The sequence below is a fragment of the Mustela nigripes genome, chromosome 5 (genome assembly GCF_022355385.1).
Source record: "Mustela nigripes isolate SB6536 chromosome 5, MUSNIG.SB6536, whole genome shotgun sequence".
Lineage (NCBI taxonomy): Eukaryota > Metazoa > Chordata > Mammalia > Carnivora > Mustelidae > Mustela > Mustela nigripes.
In genome coordinates, this window is record NC_081561.1 from 134,883,223 (window position 1) to 134,894,998 (window position 11,776).

General features: G+C 40.7%; 1 protein-coding gene across 1 annotated transcript in view; it reads left to right on the forward strand.

Annotated features, from left to right (window-relative positions):
* Nucleotides 1–2,680, forward strand: part of ARMT1 (acidic residue methyltransferase 1) — an 18,170-nt gene extending 15,490 nt beyond the window's left edge. The window contains exon 2 of the mRNA XM_059401595.1: nt 625–2,680. Coding sequence (XP_059257578.1) covers nt 625–1,487 — 863 coding nt within the window. The 3' untranslated portion in view covers nt 1,488–2,680. The remainder of the gene's footprint in view (nt 1–624) is intronic.
* The last annotated feature ends 9,096 nt before the right edge of the window (nt 2,681–11,776 follow it).

Consider the following 11,776-nt stretch of genomic DNA (forward strand, 5'->3'; position numbering starts at 1 on the left):
CAGGGTCCTGGGATCGAGTCCCGCATCGGGCTCTCTGCTCAGCAGGGAGCCTGCTTCCGTGTCTCTCTCTCTCTGCCTGCCTCTCCGACTACTTGTGATTTCTCTCTGTCAAATAAATAAATAAAATCTTTAAAAAAATAAAAATAAAAATAAAATGGAGTAATAGATGATTGGAATTGGATGGGTCTTTAGTAGACATCAGCTTGCCCAATTTCTTTTTCAAGTAAGAGACTTAAATCCCAGAGAGTTTGCCTGATCCCAAGGTTATACAGCTAGTAAAAAAAACAGCAGTTTGGGGAGGAATGTGAGGGAACAGGGAACTTACTTTTCTCTTGACTTTGGATTTTTAAATATACTTTGTAACCTCTTTTACAGTGTGATCATATTCTAATATCTGCAAGATGAAAATCATTCTGATTTAAGCTGTACAAAACCATACAGATCGTTAACATCATTCAAACTAGTTTTTTTTTTAATTATTACATAGTGACCAATTAAATGTTTCATTGTCTTAACCTTGTTTGTACATCATGATGGGAACAGAATCTTTGTGTTATTAGAGAAGTTGTAGATCTGATGGATATTTTATGTTAAGCATGTTGTAGAAATAAATTTTATGAATAGATCTAGCAACCCCCCTTCCCCCAACATTTTATACAACAGAATTTTTGTCGGTTATTCAAAAGAAAAGTGAAAGTTTTGTACTTTTTCTTTTTCAGATTTCACTGTGGGGGAATAAGTGTGATCTGTCTCTATCAGGCGGGGACACCAGTTCTCAGAAAACCAATATAATTAATTCTTTGGAGGAGCTAAAACCTTTGATTTTAGTGAATGACATGGAACATCTTTGGTCACTGCTTACCAACTGCAAGAAAACAAGAGAAAAAGCGTCTATTACCAGAGTAGATATTGTCTTGGATAATTCTGGGTTTGAACTTGTTACAGATTTAGTTTTAGCTGACTTTTTGTTGTCCTCTCAACTGGCTACTGAGATTCATTTTTATGGAAAAATGATTCCGTGGTTTGTGTCTGATGTGACTATCCATGATTTTAACTGGTTAATTGAACAAATGAAAGAGTCTGATGATAAGTGCATGTCCCAATGTGGGGCCGCCTGGGAAACCTATATTAACATGGGCAGGTGGGTTTACCAGGATCATATATTTTGGACTCTGCCTCATGAATTCTGCGTCATGTCTCAGGTCGCTCCTGGCCTGTACGCTGAACTACAAAAGGCACACTTAATTTTATTCAAGGGTGATTTGAACTATAGGAAGTTGACAGGCGATAGGAAGTGGGAATTTACCGTTCCCTTTCATCAGGCTTTGAACGGCTTCCACCCTGCCCCTCTCTGCAGCATTCGGACATTAAAAGCTGAGATCCAAGTGGGGCTGCGGCCGGGGCAGGCCGAACAGTACATGACCTCTGAGCCCAACTGGCTGACCACCGGCAAGTATGGGGTATTGCAGTTCGATGGTCCACTCTGACTTGCTTTAAGAACTCTTAGGTTGTGTAGGGAGAGACGACAGACACTTAGTGTCGCCCAGAGGAGCGTGTGAATTTAGTCCCAAGGCTGCTGTGCATCGGCTCTGGGGAGCGTGGCTTCTCAGTGTTCATTTCCATACACTCTGGATGCTCTTCTGTTGGGGCTTTTAGCCCCACTCATTGGGCAGTAGAGGGATTGAGCTACTTATAGGTATTTATGTTCATGTTGGAATTTTAGTAACTTATTTCTAGTTAAATGCATAATTTCAAGTGATTTTAATGAACTTATTTTTAGTTGGTCAGAAAGTAAAATATAAGACAGCTCTGCCTTTAAAGTTAGTTAACATTCTTTTAATGCTATGCTGCATGGTACTTAATATTCTAGGAAGCATGGGATTTTATTTAACTTGTTTTGGAGCTCTAGAGCTAAGGGCTCCGTGAAGACAAACATCTTCAATGAAATAGGCTTTGAAAAGAGGCATTTCTTAGAGCTGTGATACTTGAACAATGGAAGTAAAGATTACCTCATAAGTTAATTCTAAGTTTTGTTCTCCTTGAACTTTATTTCATTTTAAATAACCTGTTTAATTTGCACGCATTTGTATTTTGAGTGACCTGTGGGATGGATAGCGGGAAACCCCAAATTGAACAGAATGTAGCAAATGGTATTGGAGAACTGATACCTTTTATGTTCTATTTGTGATATCCATAACCAACTGAAATATATTATTTTAATACACAAGTGCTCTAAATGAACAGGTTTTTAGATTGTTTTGAAGTTTTTTAAAAAAATGCTTTAGATAGAAGAGATTCTTGTGCATTGAATTTAGAGTACTAAGTTAATTGTTTATATGCTTACCCATTTTTTTGATGACCACTAGATAGTAAAGACCCTTAAGTTTCAGTCAGTTTGTTTTGAAACTGAGATTGGTAATAAACCTGGAAATGTTTTCTTGATGATATAATAAAATGAATTATACTAAAAATCTTTTTGCTTTCATTTTCCAGTGGGAGAAAGTCAAGAAGGGAAGGTTAAATACGAGATCTATGTGATAAAGAAACGGAATGTGTATTATACATGTTGCCAAAGCAGTTCTTAAATTTACTTATAAATGAGGTTATCATCAATATCCTTGCTAAGTGTTTTTAAAGCGTTTTGTAAAATGTTTATATAAAGCTGAACATTTTGAATTTACTCTTATCTACATATGTTCCTGTTTTAAACGTTGTTATTAAAATACTGAGCATATTAGAATTGTTTGTAGACACTTGACGTAAGTTAGAACACGACTGTATACGTTTATTGACTTAATAACCACAGTGTGAGCTATGGTGTAATATATTACAGTTTGCATAGCAGTGGATTTCTATCTGTTTTCATCATGTTTGATAAAGAACATGAAATTAGGATTTGTGAAGAAATAGTTCACCCCCTCCCATAAGAGCATGGAAGCACATGAGGAAGCAAGAAAAGTGGCGCCATCGGAGAGGAAGTCGGTTCGAGATGGACTTCTTAGAAAATGCTTAGCAGGGTTTGGACCCACTTGTAGTTTACCCAGTTGACTTTTTTAAAAAGATTTTATTTACTTATCTGACAGGGAAATCACAAGTAGGCAGAGCAGCAGGCAGAGAGGGGAAGCAGGCTCCCTGCTGAGCAGAGAGCCTGATGCGGGACTCGATCCCAAGACCCTGAGATCATGACCTGAGCCGAAGGGAGGGGCTTAACACACTGAGCCACCCTGGGTGCCCCGACCTTTTTTTTTTTTTCCAGTTGAAGTTTAGCTGGCATGCAGTATTACATTCGCTTCCAGTGTACAGCACAGTGACTGGACAAGTCCGTACGTTATGCTGTGCTCAGCACGGGTATAGCTACCGTCGGTCACCAGATGAGGCCATCACAACACCTCTCATCCCGGTGACTTGTTCATTCCCAAATGGAAGCCTGTATCTCCCACTCTGCTTCACCCAATTTACCCATCCTCCTGCCCCTCTCCCCTCTGGCGAACAAACCACCAGTTCGTTCTCTGTATTTGAGAATAATTTTTGTTGTTGGTGGTTGGTTTTTAGATTCCACACATAAGTGAAATCCTGTGGTATTTGTCTTTCTCTGAATTTCACTTAGTGTAATACCACTCAGGTCCATCCCTGTTGTTGCCAATGGCAAGATCTTACTTTTTTTTTTTTCTTTTTTTATGGCTAATACTGTGTGCGTTTATTGCACCCTGGTCCAGTCATCTGTTCAGTGGATACTTGGGTTGTTTCCATATCTTGGTTATTGTAGATCATGCTGCAGTAAACAGGGGTGCATATATATACCTTTTTGAGTTTATGTTTCCTTATTCTTTGGATAACTACCTAGTAGTGGGATTACTGGATGTATTCTATTTCTATTTTTTTAATTGTTTGAGGAACGTCCATACTGAACTGGCCGTACCAGTTCACATTCCCACCATAGCACACGAGAGTTCCTTTTTCTTGTTTTTGAATTGTTTAAAAACCAGATTTCTTGAGATAAAAATTCACATATAATTCATCCACTTATTTTTTTTTTTTTAATTTTATGTATTTATTTGAGAGAGCAGAGAGGGAGAGAGAGAGAAGCAGGCTCCCCGCTGAGCAGAGAGCCCATTGCAGGGCTCGATCCCAGGACCCTGAGATCATGACCTGAGCTGGGGGCAGATGCTTAACCCATTCAGCCCTCCAGTCACCCCCGACTCATCCCTTTAAAGCGTAGGGTACTTCGGTATAATCACAGTTGTGAAGCCATCACCACCATCTAATTTCAAAACCTGTTTGTCACCCCTAAAGTAGATCCTGTGCCCCTCAGCAGGCGGTCCTCAGTTCCCTCTTCTCAACACTTGGCAACCAGTGGTTGACTTTCCGTCTATGGATTTGCCTGTTCTCGATATTCTATGAAGAAGACAAATCAAATATGTGGGCTTTGTGGCTGGCTTCTTTCCGAGGCCATCAGCTGCAGCAGGCAGCCCCCCATTTTCCGTAGCCTCACTGGATGAACAGAACACGTGGAAATGCCCTTTCCATCCATTCATCTTGATGGACACTGGAGGTGCTTCCACTTTCTGACTATTACAGGTCCTGCCGCTGTGAACATTCATTGACCGGTGTTTGTGGGGCTGTTCGTTCTCAGACTCCTCGGGCATGTACCTGGACATACAGTGCAAGAGCGCTTGGCAAGGGTGCTCAACTTTTGGAGGAACCGCCAAACGTTTCCAAAGAGTTTGCGATGTTTTATGTTCCCACCAGCCAGACACGAGGGCTCCAGTTTCTCCATATCCTTGCCTGCTCTTTTTATTATCTGTGTTTCCTATTACGGTGCGCTCCTGGGTGGGAAGTGGTAGCTCATTGTGGTTTGGATTTGTATGTCCCTAACGACTCATGGTGAGCATCTTGGGGCATATTTGCGCGTGCTGATTGGCCGTTTGTAAATCTTCTTTGGAGGAATGTCTTTAATTCCTTTGCCCATTTAAAAACTAGTTTTTCTTTCTATTATTAAGTTGTAAGAGTGTCTGTATATTCTGCATACATCTCATCAGATACATAATCTGCAAATACTTTGTCCCATCCTGTGGCTCGGCTTTTTTCCTTTCTTTTCTGTTCTTCCTTCCTTCATTTCTTCTTTTCTTCCTTTCTTTCTTTCTTTTCTTTTTTTTTTTTTTTAAAGATTTTATTTATTTATTTATTTGACAGAGAGAGAGATCACAAGTAGGCAGAGAGGCAGGCAGAGAGAGAGAGGAGGAAGCAGGCTCGCTGCTGAGCAGAGAGCCCGATGCGGGACTCGATCCCAGGACCCTGAGATCATGACCTGAGCCGAAGGCAGCGGCTTAGCCCACTGAGCCATCCAGGCGCCCTTACTTTCTTTTTTAAAAAAGATTTTATTTATTTATATGACAAAGAGATCACAAGTAGGCAGAGAGGCAGGCAGAGAAAGAGGAGGGGGGAAGCAGGCTCCCTGCTGAGTAGAGAGCCAAGCCTGATGCTGGGCTTGATCCCAGGACCCTGAGATCATGACCTGAGCTGAAGGCAGAGGCTTAATCCACTGAGCCACTCAGGTGCCCCTCTTTTTACTTTCTTGATGGCATTATTTACAGCACTAAAGTTTTCTATTTTGATGAAATCCTTTTACCTATTTTTTCTTTCTTGCAAAGCCTTGGTTTTTAAACTACTTAACATCCCCTTCAGGCCACTGAAGTGAGAGAAACACCCAATGGTTAAGGCTCTGCCTACAGCTTCTGCTCTCCCCTTGTTTCAACCCAGCAGCTTTGGCCCTTCTTTGTTTGGCAGAGCTCTGGCGCAGGAGAATGGGGAAAGCTGAGGCTCTGGGGTCCATTGGGCGTGGGGTTGAGTGATGTCAGGAAACTTTTCCCAAATTAGCGCCTGCAATGATTTCAACTGCTGAAACCATACTTTATTAAGTATGAGGTAACTCCTGGATAAAGCAGCCATTACATTTCATGTAATACATTTTTATCAAGACATAGATCCAGTGTCTTATACATATTGTATATATATATTTATATTTTAAGATTTTTTAAAAAGATTTTATTTATTTATTTGACAGACAGAAATTACAAGTAGGCAGAGAGGCAGGCAGAGGGAGATGGAGAAGCAGGCTCCCCACTGAGCAGAGAGCCCGATGCGGGGCTCTATCCCAGGACCCTGAGATCATGACCTGAGCCGAAGGCAGCGGCTTAACCTACTGGGTCACCCAGGCGCCCCTATATTTTAAGATTTTATTTATTTATTTGACAAAGACCCAACGAGAGAAGGAACACAAGCAGGAGGAGTGGGAGAGGGAGAAGCAGGCTCTCCACAGAGCAGGGAGCCCCATGTGGCGCTCGATCTCAGAACCCTAAGATCGTGACTTGAGCTGAAGGCAGACGCTTAAGAACTGAGCCACCCAGGCACCCCATGTATCTTATATATATCAAGATGGAAATATGGATGATGAGCAAGTAAAATTAGGGGAGGGTGTTGGTTTATACTTTATGTGTTTATGTTACTTTCTAATTAAACCAAATGGACAAGATTTTTTGGGGGTGATGCAGCTTTTAATCCTACAATTTGAGGCAGTATTTTGTGTTGGATAAAATGCAGTAATGTTTTTGAATCTTTATCAAGCCCAAACCCGTGTTGTTCAACCTCCAGGTCATGTTTCTATAAAAGAAATCCCACAACAAAATACAATCTTAACATAGTCCGAACTCTTACATTTTAAGAAAACTTCGGAGTGGATCAAAGATGTAATTCAAAGTTATACTAAAAATTAAAATTCCTTCTGCCACCCATTTTTCTAACAGTTTGGGAGCCTCTCCCTCCATAAAATTTTCTTCTTCCCTCTACCTTTCCCCCACTTTCCTGACCTGGGGGTAGGGCTTGGGGAGACTGAATACTTCTAAACCTGCACGTCTTATTACCTGAATAAAGCATTAATGTGGGGCACCTGGGTGGCTCTGTTGTTAAGCAGCTGCCTTCTGCTCAGGTCACAATCCCAGGGTCCTGGAATTGAGTCACACATCAGGCTCCCTGCTCCGAGGGAAGCCTGCTTCTCCCTCTGTCACTAACCCCCTGCTTGTATTCCCTCTCTCGCTGTCTCTCTCTCTCTCTGTCAAAAAAAATAAATAAAATCTTTAAATAAAAAGTATTAATGTAATGTCTACCATGGTAAGTAGTCAGTAATACCTTGAAATTAGAAAATGAATAAAGCAGAGGGGAAAAGAAAAAAATGGGAAATACAAGAACATAATCTTAGCAACTTCAAATACCCTCATTGATTTTTATGTACATATTTCTTTTTTATTAACATATAATGTATTATTTGTATGTATGTACTTCTAAGTTTTTCTCCATATTTAGACATGTTTTACATATCTAAGATAAAAAAGGATCATACTGTCTGAAAAAAATTTTTTTTAAATTGTGAAGTATTTTTCCAACTCCTGAAGTTTTTATCCGGTTAATTGGTTTTGTTGTTATTGTTGTCATTTTACTTTTTTCTAATTTGCTCATCAGTTCCTGCTGGAAGGATAGAAGTTATGTCGAAGGTTTTGTTTTTTCCCTTGGAAAGCTCGGTAATGGCATGGGACTAATAAATACTGCATTTCTAATCTCTGGTCGTCTGTAAATCATGTGACCTGTCACATTCTCACCATTTTACTGGAAAAAGAAAAGTTATTTCTGGTCAACTTGAAGTTACATTCAATCTCAAATCCAGAGTCCCCAAGGAAAAGGAGTCATGCAGGGATATTAGCGTTCTAGCACCCCCTAGTGGCCACCTGGTGTTCTGTAAAACCTGATATTTTCCCTTGGTAATCGGTAGACAGGTAGATGCTGTTGTGAGTGGAGCATCAGGTTAAGCTAAATCATCCCTTAGAGACCACATGCACATTCTTCTTCCTTTCTGATTTTCTTTGGTGGGTCACATTCCCTCTTTCCAGTTTCATTGTATCCACTCCATTTTCATACTTTTTAGAAAATAAGAGGAAAAATCATTAATACAGAAGTCTTTTCTAAATTGTTGAATCCCATTAATTGAACATTTCTTGGGGCAGCTACCCAGTCTGGCTTCTGCATATCTGTCCCACACATGGTTGGGGCAATGAATGACTGATTGATAGGGGATGAAGTTTAGCATCGCAAATAATTGTTTAAACCTCTGAAGTAATGCTATTTACATCGAAGTGTAAAGGATGAAATGGGTGTTAGCCCGGTCATTTAGATCAAATAGTACTTGTTGAATGAATAAAAAAGTATATATTATATAACTAGGAGTTTTCCATTAATATATGCATCTTTGAATACTGCTTTATTCCTTCAGTATTATATTGCGGTCAATTTCTCATTGTTAAAAATTCTTCAATAATGTGATTTTTAGGGACGCCTGGGTGGCTCAGTTGGTTAAGCAGCTGCCTTCGGCTCAGGTCATGATCCCAGCGTCCTGGTATGGAGTCCCGCTTTGGGCTCCTTGCTTAGCAGGGAGCCTGCTTCTCCCTCTGCCTCTGCCTGCCATTCTGTATGCCTGTGCTCACTCTCTCCCCCCCCCCTCTCTGATTAAAAAAAATAAATAATGTGATTTTTACAATTTTTATTTACATGCATAGTAAACATGTATTGTTAGTTGGAAGGGTAGAATTTAGTGATTCATTGTTTGCATATAATGCCCAGTGCCCATTACGTCAAGTGCCTCCTTAATACCCATCACCCAGTTGCCCCATTCTCCACTCTCCTCCCCTCCGGGAACCTCGGTGCGTTTCCCAGAGTCCAGTGTCCCTTTTGGTTTGCCTCCCTCTATTTTCAACTTATTTTATTTTTCCTTTCCTTCCCCTATGTTCATCTGTCTTGTTTCTTAAATTCCATATGTAAGTGAAATTGTATGGTATTTATCTTTCTTTGACGTATCTCGCTTAGTGTCATACCTCTAATTCCATCTATGTTGTTGCGAATGGCGTGATTTCATCCTTTCTGATGGCCGAGCAATAGCTCATTGCATATATGTATCGTCTCCTCTTTATCTGTTCGTCTGTTGATGGACATCTGGGCTCTTTCCATATCTGGCTATTATGGTTATTGCCTCCTTGAATCACTGTGCTTGTATCCTTTGAATAAATGCCTTGTAGTTCAGTGGCTGGATCATAGAGTATTTCTATTTTTAACTTTCTGAGGAAGCTCCATACTGTTTTCCAGAGTGGCTGTACCAGTTTACATTCCCCCCAACAGTTTAAAGAAGCTTCCCCTTTCTCCACATCCTCACCAACGTCTGTCATTTCCTGAATTGTTAATTTTAGCCATTCTGACAGTTGTGAGGTGGTATCTCATTGTGGTTTTGATTTGTAATTCCCTAACGCTGATGTTGAACACGTTTTTTTTTTTAATGTGCCTGTTAGCCATTTGTATGTCTTCTTTGGAGAAATGTCTGTTTGTGCCTGCTGGTCATTTCTTGACTGGACTATTTGTTTTTGGGGTGTTGAGTTTGTTAAGTTCTTTAGAGAGTTTGGATACTAACCCTTTATCTGATATGTCACTTGCAGATATCTTCTCCTGTTCCATAGGTTGCCTTTTAGTTTTGTTGACTGTTTCCTTGGCTGTGCAAAAGCTTTTTACCCTAATGAAGTCCCAGTAGTTCATTTTTGCTTTCTTTTTTTTTTGCCTCAAAAGTGTGATTTTTAATGGCTACAAACATTTCATCATAGAGCTAGATTATATCCTCTTTTGCTATGTAGATTGTTCAAAATTTTTGCTATTAAAAAAGATTCTGAATGAATATCTTTGGACGACTAACTCCCATTAAGATTTGCAAGGCTTTAGTTACTGCAAATCATTTGAAGCTACCCAATTAATTGGTCCTGCTAGAACGGTGTTTGTATTAGATTTATAGCCCCAAACCCTCACTACTGAGAAACTGCTTGATAGGAGAAGGGAGGTCTCTTCTTTCTGGTTACGTTTTAAAAAAGAAGATTATTTTATTTATTTATTAGAGAGAGAGAGAATGAGAGAGAGAAAGAGAGAGAGAGAGAGAGAGCACGAGAAGGGGGAGTGTCAGAGGGAGAAGCAGACTCCCTGCCCAGCAGCAAGCCGGATGTGGGACTTGATCCCTGGACTCCAGGATCATGAGCCAAGCCCAGGCAGTCGCTTAATCAACTGAGCCACCCAGGTGCCCCACTTTTTTTTTTTTTTAAATTCCTGCCATGTATCATGACTTTCAGTTCTTTTGAGTTCAATACAAAGTTTAGGCACAAGGGGGAGATGCTTTAGCATAGTAAAGCGGCTGAATTTCCTCCTGTGCACAGAGATTTCAGCAAGAAAAATTGGCAGAGTATAATTTTCATTGTTGACTGCACACATTCTTGTGGTTTCAACTTTAAAATCATTACAGTGGAGCACGGCTTCTGGGGTCTGCCATGGTAAAATGCAGTAAGATCGATGACCGAAAAATGATGTCCTCATTCCTTTCTTGGCTGAAATTTTATGTATACATATAATACTTGCAACAAATATTATAGTGGTTTATCATAGAATGATATCATAATAGATGAGAAAATAGAATTATAACTCAGAAAAAGTTAAAAAAAATAGAATTTTGTTAACAATCTAGAAAAGTCACGCTAGAAATACTTTGTAAGAAAATGAAAATAATTGTTTTCCATTCATTTAACCTTTACTTGGAAGAGAAAAAGGACACTATGTTTGTTTCCTTATTTGGTTAATTTTTTAAAAAAGATTTTATTTATTTATTTGACAGAGAGAGATCACAAGTAGGCAGAGAGGCAGGCAGAGAGAGAGAGAGAGGAGGAAGCAGGCTCCCTGCCAGGCAGAGAGCCCGATATGGGGCTGGATCCCAGGACCCCGAGATCATGACCTGAGCTAAAGGCAGAGGCTTTAACCCACTGAGCCACCCAGGCTCCCCTCCTTATTTGGTTAATTTTAATATAGCAAATTAATATTTTAAAAAGATTTTATTTATTTATTTATTAAGCTTTTATTTTATGTATTTGACCGAGAGACAGTGAGAGAGGGATCACAAGCAGAGGGAGTGAGAGGGAGAAGCAGGCTCCCCTCTGAGCAGGGAGCCCAATGTGGGGCTCAATCCCAGGACCCTGGGATCATGACCCCAGCTGAAGGCAGACACCTAACTACTAAGTCACCCAGGTACCCCAGGAAATTAATTTTTACAGTGATTCAGAAAATTTAAAGTAACTAATATTCTAATTGTACCTTACATGTAAGAATATACGAGTTAGGGGCACCTGGGTGGCTCAGTGGGTTAAGCCTCTGCCTTCAGCTGGGGTCGTGATCTCAGGGTCCTGGGATGGAGCCCCACATCGGGCTCTCTGCTCAGCAGGGATCTGCTTCCCCTCACCTCTTTGTCTGCTGCTCTGCCTACATGTGATCTCTGTCTGTCAAATAAATAAATGAAATCTAAAAAAAAAAAAAAAAAAAGAATAAACAAGTTAGGGAGCGCCTGGGTGGCTCAGTCGGTTAATTGACCAACTCTTGATTTCAATTTAGGGCATGATCTCAGGGGGTGTGAGATTGAGCCTTGGGATGGGCTGGGCTCTGTGCTCAGTGGGGTGTCTGCTGGAAATTCTCTTTCTCCCTCTACCACTGCCCCTCACCCCACACCCCCAGCTCCACCCCGTACATGCTCTCTCTAAAAAAAAAAGAAAGAGGGGCGCCTGGGTGGCTCAGTGGGTTGAGCCGCTGCCTTCAGCTCGGGTCGTGATCTCAGGGTCCTGGGATCGAGTCCCGCATCGGGCTCTCTGCTCGGCAGGGAGCC